General features: G+C 38.2%; 1 protein-coding gene across 2 annotated transcripts in view; it reads left to right on the plus strand.

The window, feature by feature from the left end:
- Positions 1–1,375: 1,375 nt before the first annotated feature.
- The window catches only part of MLLT3 (MLLT3 super elongation complex subunit), a 284,574-nt gene continuing 260,725 nt past the window's right edge, over positions 1,376–25,224 (plus strand). Inside the window, exons 1-2 of one of the 2 annotated variants that reach the window (XM_055294120.2) lie at positions 1,376–1,666; positions 3,084–3,264. In XM_055294120.2, coding sequence (XP_055150095.1) covers positions 1,655–1,666; positions 3,084–3,264 — 193 coding nt within the window. In that variant the 5' untranslated portion in view covers positions 1,376–1,654. Of the gene's footprint in view, positions 1,667–1,903; positions 2,141–3,083; positions 3,265–25,224 lie in introns of those variants that run through there. The other variant, XM_055294121.2, reaches the window with a different exon arrangement.

The raw sequence follows: 25,224 nt of genomic DNA on the forward strand, positions 1-25,224 counted from the left end.
CAAAGAGGAAAGGCAAGCAGAAGAAAAGGAAAAATCAAGGTTCAGCAAGAAGTTGGAAGGCAAGGGAAAAAGGGGAGTAAAGAAAAGAGAAGGCAAAAGACGTCTAAGGGCTAGGAAGATGCAAGGATCTTTTTTTAACGAACCAAAGTCACATCCATCTTTCACTCTCAAATCAATCGTCTAGATCTTATCCGTTTCCTTTTTAAAGGTTATCTGCGTTTCTAAAGGAAGCCAGTAGTTGATACTCCTCTCCGCGCCCCACGCGTGGCCGCGCTGTTCTGTCTCCGGCCACTGAGATCAAATACAACGCGAGTGAGAACATTTGCAGAGGCGCGACTCTGGGAACACTCCTGCGACTGGTTGTTACCCAGGAGTCTAACCAGATTAATACCCAGAGATGGATTACGCTGGTTGTCACCAATACGCCTAAAGATTATAATCCAATTTATGCACATTATAGTCAGTATTAACTTTATCTGCTATTTTAAGACTCCCGGTTGCCCCGCGCGTCCTCAGAGGACAATCCTCCACGTTCTGATGCAACTCAGTAGGCTGTCAGGAGGGGAAGCCTCCCGAAGAAAACAACTCCAAGCCTGGTCCCCGAGGGTCTGTACCCGGCACTCCCAGGTGTCTTGCCTTCACCTGGGCACCGCTTTATGAAGCTTCCCAGCCGGGGATTACCAACGCGGAAGGCGTTCCCTTGCAAGGAAATAGCATCCTTGTTTCTCCCTTGTTCATTTCATTTTCAAATTTTTGGTGGCGGTGGCAGGAGGGCGGGGAGTGAGGGTGGCGGGCGGGTGCCTGTGAGTGGATGGGGCAGGCGGCCAGGGGATCTTTGCGGGTTAGAACAGCCTCAGTGATTGCTATTTTCATGCTCGTTTTTTGCAGGATGGCATTTCTCTCGCTCTCTTTAAGTAAGTTTGTTTGGGTGTGAGTTCTTGTCTTTTCAGCACAAACCCACAGAAATACGTGGTGGAAAGTAAAAGAAAGCCCACTCCCTCCTCCCCGTGCGTACTAGCTAAGGACTTGATTTAACACTCCTTCTCCGGCTGCTGGGGGCTCTAAGCAGTGGCTACATTCCAGCAGTTTTAATCCGTTTTTTATTGTAGGGCGAGCAGAGTTTACACAGGGGCTGGGATGGCTCCCCAGCTGGCCGCTCTCCCCACTCCCGCGCCCCCTCCCTGCCACCCCCCTAGCAGGAACCTGTTACTTTAAGCGAGGCTTTCCAGTGTGGCGCTGCGGGCCGCCGGGGTTTCGGGAGGTGGCAGGTGATTGGCTCTTTCGAGCTCCCCCTGGCTCGCTCGCTCGGCCTCCCCGCGCGCTCCGCCCCGCCCGCAAGCCCTCCCTCCGCCCTGTGAGGCTCGGAGCCCGGGTGTCAGGCGCCACGGCGCATGCTCCGGAATCATCTTCTTTACCCTGGAGCTGCTGCTGCTGCTGCTGCTTTTGCTTTTGGGGCTGAGTTTAATAAGCGAGCGAGGGAGCGAGCGAGCGAGCAAGCGAGCGCGGGGGGAAAAAGGCAGAGAATGTCCGCCATCTACCCTCCGCTCCTGGGCGCGCTCTCATTCATAGCAGCCTCTTCATGAATTACAGCTGAGGGGGGGCGGAGGAGGGGGGGTACCACACAACACCCCAGCAAACCTCCGGGCCCCCAGGCATGGCTAGCTCGGTAAGTACGCGCAAAAATAATAATAAAAGACCTCCCCCACTTTCCTTCCTCGCCCTGCGCCGTCGCAGCCCAGACAGCGCCAGCGCTCCGCGGTTCCAATTAGAGAAAGGTTGGTACGGCTTGCAGGGAGCTGCCGCCTCTCCCTCAGCCTCCGCTCCCCTCCTCCCCCACCCCCCCGGCGCGCGCGCACACACAGACACACACACAGACACACACACACACTCACACACGCTCACACTCGCCCCTCCACCCCCCGCGCCTCCCTCCCTCCTCGCCTCTTTGCAATCACAAGAAGCGCACTCACACACTCCCTCTCGCTCACACGCGCACACTCACACACACACGGTGGAAGGAGGCGAATAATAACTCAGCCATATTTCAGCCGCCGCCGCCGGGAGCTGCGGGCACAGTCCGGGGACGCGGCGAGCAGCCTCGGCGGCCGCACCTCCGCAAAGCGCCGCGGCCGCTACGATGGTGCGTTCTCCGCGGCGCGCGTGTGTGAGCCGAAGTGTGCGGGGCTGACAGCGGCGGGGCCGCACGCAACTTTGCCCCAGCGCCGGGAGGTGCTGAGCGCGAGCCGAGGCTCGGCGGCTGTCCGCCCGCCGCCCTGCCTTTCTGAATTTCATTTTTTTGGGGGGAGGTGGGAGATACTTTGGAGCCACTTGGGCTCTTGAAAGTGTGTTGCGGGGGCTCCGTTCGACTGGCCTCGCCGATCGTCTGGGGCTTTTCGCTGGGGGGTGCGGGGTGCTCTAAGTTATGGATGCCTCGGCGTGTTTTCCTGCGGGCGTGTGTGTGTGTGTTTCAGTGTGTATGACGACGTCTCATTTTTGCTGTGCACGAACCCCGTGGCAAAAGCATGGGAGTTTGTGCCCATCAGCAGAGGCTGCCTGTAGTTTCCATTCCGCCTGGCACAGCGCTCCACACGCACGCACACACACACGTACACAAAGACTTCCTCGGCGTGTGCCTGTCGCCGCGGTACTTTCGGGGAGGGGGCTTGCCAGGAGCCCTTCGGTCCCCCTGGGTCCCAGCCACCTCCCCTCCCACGCCGGGAAACCGCCCCGGCATCGCCTTCTGATTTGTTTCCGATGCATTTGTTGTCGTGCTTGTCGTGGCTGAGTGTGTTCTCCCTCTTTTCCCCGACCCCCTTCCCGACTGGGGATAACATTCCGTTACAATCCTGTCGGATGTGGATGCGGGGCCCGGGGCGCCTGGGGCCGAGCCGGGCCGGGCGGGCGGGTATATTCGGGGGTGTGGGGTGTGCGCGCCCACGCGCGTGAAACGTGGATGCAGAGGGCACCGCCGTTTCCTTTTATGTGCGTTTCAAGAAGGAGGAAAAAAATGTCAGGCGCAACGTTCACTGCCGAAACGTCGCCTTCCTGTTGTTCACGGCTGTCTCTCCTCCCCCTGCCCGCAGTGTGCCGTGCAGGTGAAGCTGGAGCTGGGGCACCGCGCCCAGGTGAGGAAAAAACCCACCGTGGAGGGCTTCACCCACGACTGGATGGTGTTCGTACGCGGCCCGGAGCACAGTAACATACAGCACTTTGTGGAGAAAGTCGTCTTCCACTTGCACGAAAGCTTTCCTAGGCCAAAAAGAGGTAGGGCTCGAATACAAAAGGGTCTTGATAAAAAATGTCTTTGCTTGGCGAGGAAACAATCGCTTGGCCCGGGCGGTCCCGCTGCCCCGCTCCCCGCCCCCCGCGCCGCGCTCGCCGGCGTAGCCTCGGGATCCGGGTGCGCGGCGCCGCGTGGGCCAGGTCCCGGCTCCCGCCTGCCCGCGCGCGCGCCACTTCGGCTTAGTGAAAGTCACCGCAGAGAAAGGACCGTCAGGTGTAGAGTGTTTATTCATCCCAAGCCAGCCTTCACCAGTCCTCTGGGGTTAGCCGCGGGTTCTGTGGGGAAGGTGCAATTAGTTGTTGAGTTTGGAGATGTGGAGAATTGGGCTGGAGGGAATAAACAATTTGCGTGCGTGTGTGTGTGTGTGTGTGTGTGTGTGTGTTTTCCTAGAGAAATTAAGATTTACCTGTGTTATTAGCAAAGAATGTATTGGATGTAGTTATTGTTCGGTCTTGGCAAGTCCGTTCTCTTTAGGGTCTTCTCTACTTTCCTGTCTGTGTATGAGGCACTAGGTGCCAGTTGCCATAGACTTTTCTTTTTGTGGCTTAGCCACCGCCACACCCCACTCCAGTCTGGATTTTATGTTTACTTGGGGGTCTTACTCGTTCCTTCCTCCCACCCCCGCGTGGCACTTGACTGCTCCTTTGATTCTGAGCGACGTTCCAAAGTGTCTGCCGGATGTGATCTGCAGGGAGACGGTTCTTGCAAAGGTCGAAGCTCAGTTGAAGAGGAACGATGTGGAGGAAGCCTTTTGCTTTAGTCCCTCCCCACCTTGGTTCTTAGCCTTGGAGTCTAGTTTGCATAATCCTACTGGGCCTCTGCGGTCCCAAACATTTTCCATAATGGGCAGGACAGTTTTGGAAAAAAGAAACGGAGTGTCATTTTGAAAGAAATTTGAAGAGGGTTTGAGAAATACCGATTTCTTTTCCCTTCAACCTCTGGAAAACTAATGTCTGGTTGTTTTAGTTGGATTAGTGAAGGTAACAGTACAAATACAATACGGTGCTTTGTTTGTGAGCAGGTTTATTTATCTAAGTCGACACAGTGGTTAGTAGTTATCTTCCATTTGATCCGTAATCTTTATTGGGATCTAGAACTCCTGCCGTTTCTTAGAGTAACATCATAATAAATCCATTCTGCTTAGAGCTATGTGGAAATTATTGAACATTCAGGTGACTGAATAAAGAAAGGAGAAATGCCGTGTGCCTTAGAGGTGGCAGAGGTTTGTATTGGTGCTTAGTTTTGTTTCCAGAGCTCATGTAATGGGAAGTAGGATTGTATTTTTTGCCTTTAGTGGTTTGGTTTATAACTCCTCCTGAAAACTTGAACAGTTGAATTTGATGGTCTTTGTTGGATGGTTAATAAATAAATCCAGTTTCTTATAGAGGGCTAGAAATATGCATGGCCTATAGGAAATAACATTTGAAAATTTGTTAACATTTTATGTTAAAATATAGTCAGATTATTATATTTCATATTTCCTCCAAACTGTGGTAAGGATGAGCGATGTCAAATTTCTATCATTGATGAGGTTGATATGCTGCTTCTTGGATTCTCTCTCTCCCTTTCCATGTGTCTGTAGAGCAGAGGAGTTTAAACAAAAGAAACCACCTTCTAAGATCTTTGGTACACATTATTACTACTACTTGGCTGCAGTTCACTTCAAGGTGAAGTAAGCTTTTAAAAAGCAACATTTATTAAGAAAATTAACTCAGTTGGCAGAAGATGTAGCTCTTAAGGTAACTTTGTTTAGGCACCTTGACAATCAACAAATTGGCATTATGAAATTAAAGATGATCAATCTCTATCTTACCATTGTTTTTCTGCTTCAGTGGATGTGTGCATTGACATTATTTTTATTTCCTATACTTAATGATTTTCTGTCTACCCTGAGGGAACATGAGGGTGCTGCTCACATAGGCCACACCTGGGAGTTGTTGCTAGGCGTGGTAAGCTGCTTGATAGCAGTGATGACTTCTCAGAGGTCTCTGGTGAGAGATGTCTGCTTGTTGGTTGGATTCCTCAATTTTTATACTCCACTGTGGAGGTTCTCTATGCAGTCTATAAGCCATTGTTTTAAAATGTTTATTTTTGGATTTTTATTTGTATGCGTGCTTCCCATGATGTGACAAGTCCTGGGAAAAGTGCCAGCTTACATCACCCAGGAGAGACCTTGTCATACTGTAATTACACATGATTCAGATTGCAAGAGAAGGTTTCTCTGTTCAGTGGGAATAGTTGTAAGTTCAAGCAACACCAAACATGCCACTTAATCCTGGGACTTATTTTTTGGCTCATAAAGTCTTTCAAAATGATAAGAATAAATACAGAATAACAATGCCAAGAATTTGTATGTCTACTTCCAGTACCTTTTAAAGTGTTATGTTAGCTATATTGTAGATCTATATAAGTGATAGAGTAAAATTCTACCAACTGGAAATTGGACAAACTGCAAATATGAATTTGTGAGAAATCTAAGTTATAAGATCTTTAAAAGAAATGCTCATATTCTATAATAAATAAGCTGTGTTGGCTATAGTGACAATCTAAATCACTTTCACTGTATACAGTAGCTGCTAAACAGAGATGAACCTTAGGACTGAGGATGAACTGCTCAGCCACAAAGATGAAAGAGTCCTTAGTTTTGTAAATTTTTGGTTTGGAAAAGTGAATTGATTTTCAGGTTGATTTCCTTTACTTCACAGTAATATTAGAACTTGTAGGAGAAGAGATTATAGTATTTTTAACTTGTTGCCTAATGAGAATTACGTATACCATTTCAGAATTGAGCTAATTGGATTTGAATTAATGAGGTTTTACTCTGTCTTAAAGATGTGTGGGAGACCTTCAGTTTAAAACTACTGGCACAAAATCTTAGAAAAGAGATTTTGATGAAATGGTGAAGCCTGAAATGTCTGTTAGCCATGACAAAACAGGTAGGTCAGAGTATGATGTATTTTTAAACTATTTACCTGCAAAAAAAGACAATATCTTATTTATTAGTACCAAAGATTTGTACTAGTCTGATATGACTGAAATGAATAGTCACATTCAAAACATTTCTTTTAAAATATTAATGTTTTTGTTTTTAGTGTGATGTGAATTTCAGTGAACTTTCTTTCCAGTTACAGCCATCCTTACTATTGCAATTTGTTTCACTGACATTTATGATATGAAATCTGTTGCTTATTATTTTATGGAAGCTAATTTGGCCACTGGTATGATTTGATAGCTTTTTATTTGTAGCCTTAGTCCTTTGAGCGGGCAGATAAAGCTTAATAAATCCACTCTAACAATTTTCCTTTATGTGTATGAGGCCAGCTTTACTGCATAATTTTGATTTGTGTTAAATGGTCTTCTGAAATAATTTGGATAAGTTTTTATCAAGGTAACTAATATTTGAGGGATTACTAGCTGAAGACATTGTATGCATCTGGTATATTTTCTCTTCAGAGTCATTTAAAAGATATAAGGAACAAAATGAAGATGAGTGACTGTTCTGATACATTCAGTGAGTGTTATTTGTGTAGGGTTCTGTATGAAATTTAGATAACCAGTGAGAACAGTTTTACTGCTGTGCATTTTGAAGCACATAAAATATAATTTTCCAAGGCGCTTAAAAGCTGAATTGCTGGAGGAAATCTCATATTCTGTGGGTGAGAATGTAAATTGGGCAGGGGTATTTTGGAGAACATTGGCAAGGTCTATTAAGATTTTTAATGTTTATACTGTTTAGCCTAGCAAATTTACTTCTAGGAATTTTCTGACAAATATGTTCTCACAAGTACACAAAGATACAGCATGTTTCTTGTGACTGTTTCTGTAATAGTCAAAATTTGGAAGCAAGCCATATAGGGGCCCTCAACTGGATGCAATTAAACGATGATGATTTATAAAAAGAGGTATATCTATTTGTAGATGCAGGAAGATCTTCAAGAAAAATTAAATGAAATAAGGCAAGTTGCTAAATCATTATGATCTCATTTTTTTAAAAAAGTGCTTGTGCAGATAAGTATGTGTATGTCTATACATGTGTATGTCTATAAATAAGTAAATTTGCAGGCGTCAAACTCTTACTAGTAGTTTAGTAGCTACATGTGGTGGTGATGGGAGGTTATTTTTGTAGTGTTTGATTTTTTTTTAAAGTTAACTCTGTATATTTAAAACGTTCAATGAGCACACATAACTTTTTAAAACTGAAAAAGAATAAAAAACCAATATAGAATATTGTTTTAAAAATAGGGATTAGCATGTAGCTATCTAAAAGTTAAAGATCTAAAAGTGATCTTTAATATCTTGGGTAGATATTGTTGCTTAAAGATGAAGAGAATTTAGGGTTAGGAATTACAGACTTGTATTCAAATGTTGGTTTAAGAGACTCCTTGTGTGGTTTTGGACAAGTTACTTCTGTATCTCTTTTCTCATTTGCATTATGGAAATGATGATAAAATAGAACTATTACCTCATAAGTTGAGGTTGAAATATAAATCAACTGTTTTCAAACTTATTGGGCTTAAGATCCTTTTACACTTACAAATTGAACGCATAGAGTTTTTTTTGTGTAAGTTATATCTATTAATTTTACTGTATTAGAAATTAACATGGAGACATTTTAAAGAAATCAATTTGTCTAAAGGTAATAACCTATTACATGTTAACATACAGGTGAAACTTTAATGAAAAATAAACATTTTCTTAAAAACAGTGACAAGAGGGGCATTGTTTACTTTTCTTTTTTTTTTTTCAAATCTCTTTGTTTTAATAGAAGACAACTAGGTCCTCTTACCTGCTTCTCTTTTTGGTGTATTGTGTTATCACATGTCCTGTAGCCTCTGGAAAACTCTGCTATACACTCATGAGAGAATGGGAATTAAAAAGGCAAATAACTTAATAGCTTTTATTATATATATAGTTTTAACATCACCAATCACCTGAAGACATCATAGGGATCCTGAGGTCCTAACTCTACACTCTGAGAACTGCTGGTAGAAAGTATTTGGCCTACAATCTGGCACACATAAATTGCCCAATACGTGGAAGCTGATTGTTATTATTGTTGCTAATAAAAACTTATTTAATGGAAACAGAAAAGGTAAATCTTCCAAGGTATTTGCCTCATTAAATTCCGGTGAATGATTACCTAACAATATTTTTTTCAGAAAAGGATAATTTAAACTTGGGTTTTTCTGGACATTATTTTATAGCTACTGTTACTGTCCTTTTTTTTTTTTTTTTTTGACACGATCTGGCTCTCTCACCCAGGCTGGGTTGTAATTGCGTGATTTCAGCTCACTGCAACCTCCATCTCCTGGACTCAAGCCATCCTCGCATCTCCTGGTCTCAAGCCGCTTCCCAAACAGCTCAGACTATAGGCGTGGACCACCATGCCTGGCAATTTGTGTGTGTGTGTGTGTGTGTGTGTGTGTGTGTGTGTGTGTTTTGGTAGAGATGGGGTTTCACTATGTTGCCCAGACTGGTTGCCAACTCCTGGGCCCAGACGATCCACCAGCCTCGAACTCCCAAATTGCTGGAATACAGGCAGGAGCCATTGTGCCCGGCCTATCACTGTCCATTCTGTGATGCATTACCTGAATTATGCAGAAGTCTTTTATATTCATTGGAGGTGCCCCTCTGTAGAACTACCTATCTTTATGAAGTAGGCCAGGCAGGGATATCACTTGGTTTGATAATTTTGCCTTAAAGGTCCTTTGTTCCTTCTCTTGGTTCTTTGAAATTTCTTTCTCATGGGTCTTCCATGGACCAACCTTGACCCCTTTCTTGCCTTTCTAGTCATTTATTACAGATAATCCCCACTACTTAACATCACTTTTACAGTTCTAAGATATAGAACTTTTCTTGTTTTGAATCTTCAAAAGAGATGTCATAGAAGTTGGGAAATTACATGGCACAATTTTGTGGTGTAGCTTTTATGAAGAACCTTGTTCATTTTTTTAAACAAATGAAATGGGTTTTTTTCTAATTTGTAGATATTTGTTCATTGTAGAAAAATCAAACCATAGACAAGTTATCTGAAATTTTAATATATAACCATAGTTAATATTTGTTAGACATCTTTATATATATACACATACACATCAATATTAACTATTAACATTCGTTCATTCAACAAGTGTATGTTTTTTTTTTAGCTCTTACTATGTGCGTGCCTGCCTGCCTGCCTCCCTCCCTCCCTCCTTCCGTCCTTTCCTTCCTTCGTTCTTTCATTTTGGGACAGGGTTTCCCTCTTGTCATCCAGGCTGGAGTGCAGTGGCATGATCTTGGCTCACTGCAACTTCTGCCTCCCGGGTTCAAGTAATTCTCCTGCCTCAGCCTCCCGAGTAGCTGGGATTATAGGCATGCGCCACCATGCCCGGCTAATTTTGTATTTTTAGTAGAGACAGGGTTTCACCATGTTGGCCAGGCTGGTCTCAAACTACTGACCTCAGGTCATCTTCCTGCCTTGGCCTCCCAAAGTACTGAGATTACAGGCATGAGCCACCGTGCGTGGCCCTAGCACCCTTCTTAGAGCTGGAGATAAAGCATAGAGGAACATTCCTACCCTTGTGGCATATCATCTTTAAAAATTGTTGGATTTTTCTGGCATGACATTGTATATGGATTTATTATACTTGATTTGGATTGTTCCCAGTTTTGATTTGTTATGAATATTGCTGTGATGGACATCTTTGACATTCATTTTAATGGTTTTTCTAATAATTTACTTATGTTAACTTTCTAGAAGGGAGGTAGTGGAGTCAAAAGGTATAGAGTTAAAATTTTGTTATATATTACCAAACTTTCCTCCAAAAAGATTGTTCCAGTTTATATTTCCTCAGGCATATAAACTGGAAATTTACAGCTTAAAAAAAATCTTTGCCAATCTGTATGGAAAAACTACCTCATTTTGGTTTGCATTTATATGATTAGCAGTGCCACATATCTTTCTTTATGTATTTATTTACCATTTGTCTTTTGTGATGTGCCTTTTTTGTCCTTTGTAGTCCATGGCTGCTTTTTTTAATTAAAAAAAAAAAAAAAGCATGGGGAAATACAGAGAATGATATAACAAACATTCAAATCCCCACTACCAAGAATGAATAAATGTTTACATATTATCATATTTAATTCCTTGTTTGGATTCTGGAGAATTAACTATTATAGATGCAGCTAATGTTTTAAAATGCTTCCAGCCTTTTCTTCCAACCCTTTGGTCTGTCTTCCATTCTATTTATTTTGCTTACAAATAATAATGTATTGTGTCTTAAAGTCAACATGAAGAGGATCATGCTAGTGAATCTTTTTTTTCAATTGATATAATTCACATGGAAAATTCACCCTTTTAAAGTGTGCAAGTCTGTGGTTTTTAGTATATTCATAAGGTTGTATAACCATTGCCATTATTTAATACCAGAATATTTTTATGAGTGAATACGTTTGCATCTTGCTTTTTCACCCCGCTCAGTTATGTTTCTGAACCTATCCACATTTCATCTATAAAGAGCCACGTCATTCTCTTTAATTTCCTCTGCTTAGGCCGGGCGCGGTGGCTCAAGCCTGTAATCCCAGCACTTTGGGAGGCCGAGGTGGGCGGATCACAAGGTCAGGAGATCGAGACCATCCTGGCTAACACGGTGAAACCCCATCTCTACTAAAAATACAAAAAAAAAATTAGCCGGGCGTGTTGGCAGGCGCCTGTAGTCCCAGCTACTTGGGAGGCTGAGGCAGGAGAATGGCGTGAACCCGGGAGGTGGAGCTTGCAGTGAGCCGAGATCGCGCCACTGCACTCCAGCCAGGGGGACAGAGAAAGACTCCGTCTCAAAAAAAAAAAAATTTCCTCTGCTTAGTATTTCATCATGGGAATATATTGTATACTTTACTTTTCTGTTTTCCTATTAAGAAATAAATAGGTAATTTTCTGTTCTGTGCAGTGAGCATCTTTGTGCGTGTTACCTTGTGCCGATGAACAAGGGTTTGGACATAGGCCTAGATTTTGAGTTATTGAGTTGTGGGCACGTGTGTCTTCATTTGTACTAGCTGCTGTCAGATTGCTTTAAAAAGTGGTTGTGACAGTTTATACTCTGTCAAGAAAATGAGTACCATTTTTCCTCTGTATCTTTGCCAATTTTGGCTATTTTAATATTTCCTATTTTTCAGAGTTGAAATTTGGTATCTTTTTGTTTTCATTTACATTTCTCTGGTTCCTGGTGGGATTGAGCATTTTATATATATTTATTGACTATTTTGATTTCCTCTTTATTGACTTCTTTTTATATCGTTTTTCTTAAAAGAAAAGATTAGGATGTTTGTCATTTTCTTGTTTGTAGGATGTTCTTCCTTTGTTATTTTTGTTAAAAATATCTTGCCTCATTTTTTCTTTTATCTTGATTTATGGTATCTTTTTGCTATATGCAAGCTTTTAATTTTGTCAAATTGATGTGCTTTATTTTGTTTTGTTTTCCTCTCTGGGCTTAGGGTCTTATTTAAGAATTTAGTTTGTGGCCATAGTAATGTGCTTAACTAAAAGGCAATATATATGTAGGATACAGTGAAAGACTGAGGGAGATACAAATAAGAGTAAGAGGAGTTCCCTGCCTTCAGTGTGCTCTGTCTTTTTTTTTTTTTTTTTTTTTTTTTTTTTTTTTGGAGACGGAGTCTCGCTCTGTCACCCAGGCTGGAGTGCAGTGGCGCAGTCTCGGCTCACTGCAAGCTCCGCCTCCCGGGTTCACGCCATTCTCCTGTCTCAGCCTCTCCGAGTAGCTGGGACTACAGGCGCCCGCCACCACGCCCGGCTAATTTTTTTGTATTTTTTTAGTAGAGACGGGGTTTCACCGTGGTCTCGATCTCCTGACCTTGTGATCCGCCCGCCTCGGCCTCCCAAAGTGCTGGGATTACAAGCGTGAGCCACCGCGCCCGGCCGCTCTGTCTTTTTAGAGCTGGAAAGGACACTTGAGATTCTTCATCTTCGATTACCCTTTCATTTTACTTTTAATCAGAAGCCTAGAAATGTGGAGCGATCTTGCATGTAGACACAATGAGTCACAAGTATGCCTGTGCAAAGATAACTAGTAATAAATGGTGGTCAATGTTTACTTTTAAAACATTGAGTAATTATTCACTTATATTAGCAGACAAATGTTCAGCAATAGCTGCTTTTGTAGACATGATCTAGGATTTAATTAAGTGGTGGTAACCATCGTAGATGCTGTTTAAAAGGAAAAAGCTCTATAGCTACTTTCTGACAAAATCAAATTCTCTATGTGAATTAAAGTTTTCCTTAGAGATTAAATCATTAGAAAAAATTGTTGCTGGGTGGTAGTTATCTCCTGATATTTTGTCCCCAACTCACCCAGTGGTAAGAATTGCAATTACATGAAGGATGCAGAGTGTTGTTTTAAGAAGTAATGTTGCATGACTTAATCCTTTTGACTTAAGTGTGATAAGTTTGCAGTGGTTGACAACTGAAGAAGGCTATTACGATAGAATTTCTAAAAAGATAAGGCTAGCATTTGGGTGTGATTTAGTTGGTATGTAGCAGTTAACAATTAACTTTTTGAATAAAATCAAGTGACCTTTTTTATTAAAGAAAATTATGGCTTATTTTTAAAATAATGTTCATTAGTGATTATAAATATGATTAGTTACCTTTAATTAGTTACACATATTAGAAAGTTGATATTCTCAAAGCCGTTAATTTTTTTCTATTTAAAAATATTTGATTTTGTCAAAACTAGATTTTTTTTCTTTGTTCCTTTCCAGTAGAAATTATTAGTTATTTCCTCATCAATACCAGGCCAAATGCTCTGTGTGTGTATATTGATTTTTAAAAGCAAAATATATATTAACAGTTTCCTGAAGTATTAATAATAATAGCAGTGGCTTGGAGAGTAGGGAGGTAATTTGCCTCTTAATGTTTTCAGATATAAATTTAGTCTGAATGATGCCTTTTCATTTTTGCAGATAGGTTTTTATGTCCCATTTCCCCTGCCTCCCTCCAAGGATGGTATTGGGGATAGAATACTGTCTGATTATTCCAGGTATCTATTCATTTGATAAACATGTAAAACACTTTGGGCGTTTAAAAACCGAGTTCATTGTAGACTTTATATAATCTTTACCCTTTACCACAAATACTTCGTTAATATGAATAATGAAAGCTAAATAATGAAGGCCTTTTTTATATTGAAGAAACATTCTTCTATTTCACATAGTATTTTCCTTCATTTTATTTATTTCTCTGTTTCTCTATAATAAGCAGCTGTTTTATAGAGGCTCAATGAAAAATGGGGGGTTTGGGTTGTTGAGATTTAGTTGCATTTAGTGGAATAGGTAATTTGAAAATGTTGACACAGTTCAAGATTGTCTGATGCTTGTTGTATGACTTTTTTTTCTGTATGCACAGAAATAGTAACTACTGGGCGGGAAGCTAACTTTCCTCATTTTATGGAGCACCAAAGCAGCACGTGTTATGTGTTACATGCTTTCATTAGTCCAACACTCCCCTCTCTTTGTATATGTTATCTCTTTTTCCTCCTGTGTTGCATTAGACTTACACATCAGAAAGGATGGGACCTATGTTATCACTGTAGATACTACTTATAGCTCCATCAGTGTAATGTCTTGACACTGGAAGTTTTTGGCAACCATATAAAGGCAGGTATTGCAAGTCAGAAAAAGGGTTTTAGAATCCTTGACTTTACCTTCCACTCCTGTAAGTTATAAATTATTACTCAGATTTCTGAAACTAATTTCTTCTGCACCTCTAATAATTGACTTTGTGTAAACAGAACCACCACTTGAATTTAGCAGGAAACATTGTGTCTGCTGAGAATCACATTTTCTAGAATGTGTTCTAGCATTTGTAATAGGCAAAAATGAATATTTCTCTTTTCTCTTTTTTCCCTTATTCTTTCTTCACTTACTTTGGATGCTTAAAAAGAAAAGCTAGACACAGACTTGAAGGACTTGGCCAGCTCTATCATTTTTTTACTACCTAATCCGCGAAATACAACCAGGCTTTTAGCTTTAAAAATAAGAGTCTAATGTATTCCAGTAACTGGTAGGGGCAGTATTTAGCAGTGTGGCAGGAAAGGCCCTGGCCTGGGAGGTAGAAAGGATGTGTTTGAACTGAATAAGCTATGTGGGCCTTTGCAGCTCTGAAAATACTGTTTTTCGTTGAGTTTTAAAAAGGATAAATTCTGCAATTGTCATTGATCTAGTGTTTTTATAACAATGAAATAATAACTACCCTTTATTAAATAGCTATATCGGTTATCATGCTAGACAATAGACATGTGGTGTATTTAATTTCTCACTCTTCCTAAGTAGTAGTTCAGAGAATGATATTTTTGGGAAAATAAAATACCGATATATGAACATCAGTGTATTGGAATTTTATCTTTTCTTATGGTGAATGGACAGTGAAATGGGTGAATAACTTGCTGCAGTAATAGGGAAGTAGAAGATAACATGAGTAATTCACCAAATAAGGGATTAAGTTACACTCGTAAAAGTTAATTTCTGATCATATTGGTACCATTCACCTCAACCATCAACTATTACTTGTAGATTGGAGCATTTCAAGAACTCAGAAGACTACCCCGTGTTGATAGGAAACTTCTTCCTCAATCATGGCTCTTGACCATTCCATTAGATGATTGGGTTTTTCATGCTTTTTTGTCTTTTACATAAAATAGACCTTGAAATTATGTCACTTAATTTGCTTTTCTGAAGTATCACTTACCAGATATTACTTGTGGTTTTATTATCAATAGAGTAATAATTGAGGACTGCCCATGTAAGCTGATTGAGGACTGTGCATATTATCATGTGAACAGGTTAGAAGAAATTTTTGATCATCCAACATACTTGCATACATACATATAAGAATAAATAGCGTTTTCTATTTAATAATTCAAATGCTCAATTGAAGTTGTTTTGAAAAGCAAGTACTTTTCTACTCTTCAGTCGTAACATGCTGTATAACTTTTAGGTCAAAGAAAAAATAATTTTAGTTAGCATTCCAATTCTATAAAGGAAATTGTCAAGCAATTGACTAGAGCTGATAATTTAATTTATCCAAAAATACACAAATGCAGACATTTAAAATAGAGCTGCAAATAAACAAGAATTTTCTTACATTGTAAAGGCTACACAATAGCTTATAGTTAATGCTTCTTGACAGAGTATCTTTTTTAGGTTAACATCACTGATTCAGTTCATTTTCTGTGTGAGAATGGCTAGATTTGTTCGTCTTTATCCCACATTTTGAAAAGTATGTGACAGATTAAAATACATCACTGAAAAGATGGGAAGAAATACTATCGTAGAATGTTAATATAAGTGATCTCTGGGAGGTGGGATATCAGGAACTTCTTATTGTTGTCAGTAAAATTTGTTCGCTTTTTCAAGTTTTCTTGAAGGACTCACATTATGTGAAAGTAAAACTAGTATTTAAATGTATGTATGGGCACATTTACAATAAGATTTTTAGTTTTTTCTGAAAGTAATTTGGAACATGATTAAGAATGTCTTTCCCAAGAAACATTTTCAAATTTTGCTATTTGACATTTTTGCCACCTTGTCGTTTTGAGTCTTTTCCTTTAATGTTACTATGAGTATTTGCACAATGTTTCATAAGTTGATCGTAAGCTTTAAAGGGAGACATGTAGATAACGTTCTTACCTTTCTTAACATTTTGTATCGAAGTTATAAAAGTAATGAGATTAACTCGATTTATAAATGTGTATTCATATAGGATAGTCTTGGTAACAGAAAGATACCCATATGTAATATATCAGTACAGTATACATTTTTGGAGTACTTAGGAATGTTTTGAAAAGCTCTGGCCTTTTTTTCCTGTCAAGTTTTGATAACTTTGATAATATGTCTATCTTGCTGTGTAGTATTAAAAATTTTTCTAGAGCCTACATCTGACTTTAAAAATCAACTACAAATAAAAAGACTGTCATCATGTTGCTTAGATATATGGTGATTATGTTGAAGAATAAATAGTATTGATAATTGGAAATAAAAGACTCATTTCCAGTGTGTGCATCTTTGTATATAATTTGGAAGTTAAACATGAACTTTTAAGAAATAAAAACTACCAAAACAAGTACCAAACGTAAGGCATAGAGAAAAAAAGATTTGGGGCAGAGAAAGAAGTGGTCCTTTTTGGATGGAGAATTCGTGCATAATTCCGTAAATACAAACTATTTTGATACTAAGATGATTTTATTAATATTTCATATATAAGCTACAAAAATAACTAGAGGTTTTTACAAAGGGAAATTAGTACATAATTTTATGTTTTATGTACAATGCAGATTGATATGAATATTCCTTAAACATAACTAAAAATGATTTCTGCAAAATGAGGAGGTTAATTTTAGTTGTCTCAAGGGTCTCTGCAATCTAAAATTTATCTAATGAAGTCTGTGATTTTATAGTCCGTGAGAAAACACATTTGCATTTTGACACTAAACTTTAAAAGTGTACTGTGCACTAATGCATAGCAAAGCTATATATCAAATAAAAATAAGGGCATTTTCCCTTTAGTAGTAGATAATTTTACAAAATCCATAAAATACAAATAGATTAACTCTACCTTAGAATGTTTGTGAAATATAAACAATGATGTTTGTGATCTGGGTATTTCTTATTAGCTGCTTGAATAAAATTGCAACTTCAAATTCTGTTTGCCAGCATTTGGAATAAGATTATATTCAATGAACTTAATTTAGTTCTGCTGACAAATTTCTACTTAACTATATCTATGCCTTTTGAGAGAATTCTAAACGTGATTTATAATGGCCTGGAATCCTTTCTTCAGGATTAAAGTATGTACAAGAATGAGGAAAATATACTCTTTGGCACAATGAGTGCAGATGGCAATATTTATTTGCTACTTTTATTAGTAAGTTAATTTATATAGATGTCTTAACTGCAAAAATAAAATAATAGTTTTAAAATTAAGTAATTGTTTTAAAACTTGTTATAACCAAATACCCCAGAGACCAAGCTGAAGAGTGGAGAGTTTGAGCGATACGAAGACCTGGTTTGAATATTGCAAAGAAATTCCAAATTGCCACCAAACTAAATAAAAATAATCATAAAATTTTGTTATAGGACAGACAAAACTATGGTAGATGACGATAGTGTACAAATGGCCCTTATTTGGAGCATATGGAGTGGGAGCATATTTTGCAGTGAAAGAGGAACCAGAGGGCAAGGTGTTCTCTACTTGTAGACTTGTAAAGACCTCTGAGTTTTCTTTATGTTATTGTAGAAAGACATTATTTTTGCTTTGGTGTGCTTAAAACTAAAGGGCAAATGATCCAAAAGAATAATCTTGAAATTCAATAGCAAGAGAACTACTTGACATTGTGGGCTGGAGGCCAGCAAACGTGGGGCTTTCATTGAATGCGTGGGAAATGGGGCAGGCCTGGAATTTAAAGAGACAGGGTGCAGTACCCTAGAAAAGAAAAGCCCTCCTGTATGATTTGCTTACTTGGAGAAAAAAAATAGACTTAAAGTTTTCTCTAAAGGATCTTTATTGGATCAACTATTTAAGGCATTGAAAGACACTGAGTGAATTTTTCCTAACTCCACCTCCCACACTCCCTAGCCATCTTCTCTTGTCTGAAATTGGTGCAGAGCAAAATTGTTTATAACAGAGCACAAGCAGCTTTTCAAATAAAAGTACTTTGTAGCCTGTTCAAATGGAGTATAATGTAATTCTCTCTGAAATTGAGCACTTATTACTTTGTTTATGTAGCTGTTTTAAAAGTACGGGTGGGTGAAGGGGGTACGGCAGGAACCTCTGCTTTAGAAACTACTGTTTTTTTCTGAGTTTTCCTCCCCCATCCACTCATGAATCCCCCTTCACCCCTCCCCCACCTCCCGAAATCCTTCAATAAAATAGTATTTAAAAGACTTGAATAACCAGTCCTATGTACCAGCTTCTTGCTGGAGGCAATAATGTACTATTTTCAATGGGTGGTCTTGAATCTCCATGGGAGATTTTACAGGCAATGGGCTTCAAGACCCACTAAGTGTATTATATGAACATAACCAGCTAAATTTCCCAGCCATAGAGAATACGCAGGGATAGTTTTACGTTATTGAATTCTCATCATTAATTACTTGCAAACTATTTTATTTAATTTTATTTGAAGAAGTTATGGTTTAAGTCCCTGAAGTGAAACATATTAACCCAGCATTTGGGAGTTACTTTTTAAAACCAGTAAGCCATTCATAAGTGTGTCAGTTTAGGAATATCCATTTGTGCATATACTTTAATTATTAAATGTTAAGTAATTTGCACTCCTTTACAAAACCAACACTTAGTAATTGTCTTCAGATGCTTAATAGTTGAAGCGAGATTTCTTCTACTTAAGATTGTATAAAATGATATAGGACTTATAATCAGAAAGTATATTTGATATATTTATAATCAATTAGTATCTCTTACCTATGGCATATAGTATAAATGTTATACTAGCTTAAAATCTAACTAAAATTGTTCTGGCCCAAATCTTTGTGGAAGTAAACATGATTGGAATTACGTTAAATACTGGATTAAAATTGCTCTTTAGGCAAATTACTTGAGTAAGGTAATATAGTTACATATGCATCATAAATATTGAAATGGGGAATGTTGTGTCATACCTATTCCCACATAACTTAGTTTGAAATTATTTTGGAGCTTCTTTCTAGTATGAACCCGTGGTTATTAACTAGAGTAATAAGCATAACTTTGTTGGGTCATTTATTTAAATTACTTTGTTTCCCTTATTCACATTCTTCAGAAACTTGATTTATAAATAAATAAATATTTATAAGTCCCAATTAGCTAGATGTCTGAAATGCCTGTTTTCCACAGGGTAAGTAAAAAAGAATGTAGGAATAGGTATCTCAGATACATTGATAGTAACCGGATGATGATATGTAATGAGAGAGCTATTTTTGGTTTATTTTGAACAGTGTAAGAAGTTTTTGGTAGGAAATTGTAATCCTTGAGGAATTGAGTTTGTTTCTTTTATAAAAATCATTATACAGTTGTTTTAGGTCTTCTATAAAATGGTATAAATCCTGCAGTTTTCTTCACTGAAAGAATCAAACATCGATGGTTCAACAGTTTTCAGCAATGACTAACCATTTGCCTTTTATTTTTTAGCTTAATATGTTCTTGAATGGCTAAAAAGTTTTCCAGTAGTTTTTATAAGTGAGTTTAAAGAAGTGATAGCCATCTGAAGTTTTATCTTGTGTAGCCAGTATTTAAAAGTTATTAAGATTATCTACATAGAAAAAAGATACAACTTACTTCTGGCCATATATGTGAATAAAAGTTGAACATTGTTAAAAATTAGCTTGTCAAGTAAATGTACTGACTGAGGCATAATTTTGTTTTCGTTATCCATTCCGTTGGCTGAAAATGAAATAGAAACGATCTGGTTACTAAAGACCAGTGCTGCATTGGATCACTTCCTTGAGCTTTTGCTATGATCGTTAAAGGCAAAGTTAGACAGCTGCAGTAGATTTTGCCAGTGGCCTCGCAAAATAAATTGTTTAACCTTATTAGTTTCAAACACTATCATTTCTACTTTGCAGATATGCTAGCTGTGTTTGATATGAATCTATATGACTATGATTTGAATTTCTGATTTACAGGAAGGTAGTATAGCAGAAAATGAGTAATTTTAACATGATTATATTTTCATGTCTTGGAATATAACAAATCTCAACATTTTTGCTTATATTGGGACAGATTTAAAAACTTCAACTTAGACTGTTTAAAGTTAGACTTTGTTTTTTGTATCTGAAGACTTTTAGAAAACTGTGAAAATTGAGTTTGACTTATAATCCTTGATAATTGGATATTTAAATATCCTTTTTTAGGCTTGAAGTTCAGAGGAAATACTAACTCATTGACTTTAAAATCTCATCTTGGATAAGTGTAGAGTTAGAATAATACCATGTACTCCTGGAATTGATGTCGTAATGTTAAAAATCCCAATAAAATTTCAACAACATTGGGTTCTTCTGTATAATGTGTTTGCATTATTGCTATAGGTTTAAAGGGCAGGGAAATACTTTATTGTTAAGTCTGAAGAGGGCAAGATTTTGAAACCCACTGCTACGTGATTAAATCAGTGTGTTTGCCCTGAGGCTTCAGCCATTCAATCTGAATTCATAGTCTGAAATTTTGGATACCTTCTGTGTTTGAAAATAATACTTCTTAAACAATTTTAAGACTGCCTTTGCCTATTCACATGAAAACTATTGAGGCAAATTACCAGGGTTAAGATTTTCATGTAATCAAGACTCTCAAGATACATTTCAGTATTTTAAAGAGAAAGTTCACAGCCACTGTACATAAAATTTTACTGGGCTTTTCATTAATCTAAAATAACTGGTCTATAAGTACTTTATCAGTGAAAACTGCTCAGCATGTAAAACGAGGAGTAGAAGAGCACAAAGGCTTCCTGCAAATTAAGGGCACAATGAGTACTAACGGACTTTCCAGCCATCTCCAGCTGTGAGATTATTATAGTTTTTGCAAACCCTTTTCTCTCAAAACTAAATCAAGAATGGTAGAGTCCTGATAAAAAGAAGTGTAGAAAAGCCTAACTAATCCTTAGATGAGTTACTTCAAACGTGCCAAAATAGAATAAAATCAGTTAATAGCATAGATTAAAGGTTACTTTTAATGCATTTTTATCACTCACATTGAGAATTTGGTTGTATGTTAATGCATTCGGCCTTAGTTAACAAAATTCAGAGGAAAAAACATAATGAAATTTGAGAGATTATATAATCACATTGTTTTGAGGAAATTTAGTACTAAGATGCAGGTGCCAGATTTGACCTAAGAGGTAAAAGTGGTGTTCTTGAGATCAGAGCTGTAAACAGGTGGCTCCAAGTTTTTGGGTTATAAATAGAAGTCTCACCTATATACTTATAACTGTTGGCTTATTATATAGATTTTAAAAAACAACGTGGCTATATGTCTTTGGATAAATATGTCCAAGTGGTTTCTTGGATAAGATTATAGAAGACTGCCAAAATCAGATCTGGATTAATGTTTCAAAAGTGCTTGACTCTTGCTAATGGTAAAGAGAAAGTGAGAAGGAGAAATTAGAGGCAGATTTTGGGTGCAAAGGTAGTCTTTATTTTATGTATATATCTAAAAATGATCTTTCATATATAGATGGAGACTATATCATAACTACTTTTAATTCAGAACCACATGTTAGCCAACTACTTAATTTGTGGAATTATGGCATATTATGATAAAGCTGCCAAAAATATTGGGTTAAGGAAAAATTGATTTGGCATGATGCCATTGGCAGGAGGAATTAAAAAGTGACATGTCTTTCTCTTTTTAGGTGGAGATAAATAAATATATGTGTGCATATGCTGTGTGTGTGTGTGTGTGTGTGTGTATCAAACTTAATAAAACATTGTTACAAGAGCCTGGCAGTAGGAGATTTGATAATCATGTTACATTTGCCACTCCTCCAAGATGCCAAATTGTAAGTGTCTCTATCAGGACTTAACATTTACTTCCTTGTAATAAATGTATTGCTTTTGCAGTGGGATAACAGGAAATAGTTTGACTGTCACTCCTGAGCACATGCGTGTGCTATATGTTTTAGGTGTTTGTGTGTGTGTGTGCCCATCCCACATATCCCATATACAAATGTAGATTTTTTTATAAGCCATGTGAGAGTAAAGTTTTGTTAATTTATAGTCAAAACATATAATTTGCCCATACATACAATTCCATTATTGAAATTCTGACCACATTTAACCTTATTGAAAGCTTCTAGCTTGAATGAGTTTTGCTACACTGAATAAATACTATGCTGTATAGTTATTTATGTGCTTAAGAAGCTGAACTTTCATTCCATCCCAGTAAGTTCCCATGGGATAAGTTATTTTAGTAAATCAGAAAATTTCTCTGAAAGCAAAGTAATTCTTAATTTTTGGAGGCTTGAAAATGGAGAAAATAGCCATACGAGTTAGGGGGAGGAAGTTCTCATTGATTCATATCGCTAAAAAATAATTTAAAATACTTGTACTCTTAAATTATCGTGAGGGGGAAAAACCCACCACAATGTTGCTGAATTGTTTTACTTCTGGGATTATATCTTTGTGTGTTTATAGGAGTGGGAACATTTTATCTTCTGTGTTTCTGTTGAGGTTTTTCAGCAGTGCCCCAAGAAAAGTCCTGGAGTCTAGCTTTGAAGCCCGGTGGACAAGCTGGATATCAAAGAGCCAGAGGAATTCGGCAGTAATTGTTTTATGACTGGCCAGAAATCAGACCTATTTGTATAGGTAGCACACAAAATAGCTGTAATTTGACAATTTGGTGCTATTTATACCTACCATAAAAAGAGAAAAGAAAAAAAGGGATATTTTGGAAACAGGAACTAAGCTGTAAATGCAAATTGCTTCATTTTCTCAAAGGAACAAAAAAAGAAAGGGCTTAGGAAGTTTTTACTGAAGCTACATTATTGAGGATCTGTCTGCTTTCAGGACACTCAATATTGTACTCACATTGAAACTACACTTCTTTCTGTTTGCAGTTTTTTCCCTGTTCCCATCTGACTAAAATTATTTTTGTGGAGCAAAAGAAACTCTGGGGGAGGAGGGATAGTGGAGTCACAAAGTTTCCAACTCTATCTTAGTGGACATTTACAGTTTCATATTGCTGTTGTTATTTAGCTTGGGGTAAGAACAGTCTGCTGTTGCTACAGCTAAGTATTTTTCCATATAAAAGTTACATATTTTCCACAGTCAGTTGCAGATCATTTATTGTAGTGAAGTGTGAGGCTTTGCTACATAAGTTTTCATGTGTTTTTTTAGAAACACGCAGAATAAACTTTCTACTTTCTATGACTATTTTTGATCTGGAAGCCAGAGACATCTTTTTGAATACAAAATGCCTTAATTATTTGTTCCTCTCACCTGGAGAATATTCTGAACTAAAGGTGGGCAGTGTATCATGGTATGTCTGTACTTAAATGGATAGCCCAAAGTAAAGTTTGACTGTTTCCAGAATGTCATTCTGACCTTTTGAGGTTGTCAAGTGCTTCGTTGTTTTGCCTCCAAACCCCCAGCCCCTAGAGCAATCTGAGTCTGGGGGCAACGGTGCAGAGAAAAAGCAAACATGTCTGTGATTGACTACACTTTTTTTTTTTATTTAAAGAAACCCTAGAAATGCCTTAGGGACCCCTGGGGCTTTGTCACAATTTAAAGCCATTTTACCATTGAAGGTGCCGTTGAATTTTGACTGTATTAATTTGCTTTGGTTTAAATTTTTTCCCATTGGATTCTGATTCTCCCATAATAAGTAGAGTGACGTATGTCATGTGTACCTTACTTTCTAGGGAGAGGCCCTATTGTTATGGTTGGATGAAAATAGTTCACTGGGGGTAGGAGAAAAGAAGTGGAAATGGGTGGAGATAATTGGGTGTTCAGGCAGTCAGTTCTGGCTTCTTTGAAAGAAGAGTAAGAGTTTAAGATGGTGTGTGAAGGATCGGAAGCTTCTGAGTAAGGATTTAAAATGGGAATCTCCCAAAAGCGTAAAATCTAGTTGGATTTCATGGTGGGTTCCTTAATCGGGAAATAGGTGATATCACTCTATAGAGAAGAAACATTTGGATTGCTGTTATTCCTGAGGAGTGTGAGCACTCAGATGGGAAAAGAAGGATACATCCTTACAGAATATTTTCATGGGTTGAGAATGTACACCAGTTGGGGTTGGTTAAGGAAGGGGTTGTATTTCTAAAGTATTGATTATTTATTCAGCCAACATTGAGCACCATCTATGTGCCAGGCACTGCAGTAAACATAGAGGATAGCATCAAAACAGACATGGTTCTTATCTTCTGGAAGTGCTTAGTCCGGTATCAGGCATGTTTTCCACACACACAAACACAATAACAGCACAACAAGATGAGTGCTTTTATGAAGCTATGAAAAATGAAGCTGTGGAAACAGAGTTCTGAGTGTTTAGTACTGCCCAGGTATCAGAATTTGAACTGTTTTTTTTTTTTTACAACATTGCAAGTGAAACATTTGATAAGAAAGAGAATCAGTGTGGATTTAAAAAAATTATCCTGAATATATCAAAGATGGATTTTCATCTCTTTGAGGGTTCTCTTTATAAGGCTGTATAAGTGCAGTGTTCTTGCAATTTCTGAACTCACTGGGTTAGCATCGTACAATATAGTATCATATAGGTGAAAAAAGAAGAAAGCTAAGCAATTTATAGTTACCGAAGGTTTAATTTTACACCTTGTTATTTTACAGACGTGGCATCCAAGACTGAAGATTAACTAACTTGCCCATGGTCCATGTGGCCTATGAATATGGTGACTCTATGTCCTGTTTTGCTGGGGACAGTCCAAGTATATGCCTATTGTCCTGTGTTGGTGTCAGAGCTATTGCTCTTTGGATGATAGATTATATAGTCACCCTTTTTTAGAGTGGCATAACTACGATTTAAACTCAGGCCTTTTGACTCCAAGTCATAAGCTCATCACTGTTTTACTCTGTTTATACCATGTTTCTAGGTCATATCTCTACTTTTAGGTTGGTCTAATGAGAAGGATTCTGAGGCCTAAGTCTGGCTTAGTACAATATTCCATTCTTGGTTATGTTTACCATGGGCAATGGGGAGACACATGATAGCTTTCATGCCATTTTTTTTTTTTTAAACATCCGGTTACTAATTGTTTTAGAATGTAATTTAGTTTTCTTTCAGAAATTCTGAAGGCATTTGAGGAACTTTATGTCTTAGGATTGTATTTATAAATATTAGTCATCATTGCATGATACTCAAAGAAAATTCTTTTTTTTTTTTTTTTTTTTTGAGACAGAGTCTTACTCTGTCACCCAGGCTGACGTGCAGTGGCACAATCTTGGCTGAC

The sequence above is a fragment of the Symphalangus syndactylus genome, chromosome 9 (assembly GCF_028878055.3).
Source record: "Symphalangus syndactylus isolate Jambi chromosome 9, NHGRI_mSymSyn1-v2.1_pri, whole genome shotgun sequence".
NCBI lineage: Eukaryota > Metazoa > Chordata > Mammalia > Primates > Hylobatidae > Symphalangus > Symphalangus syndactylus.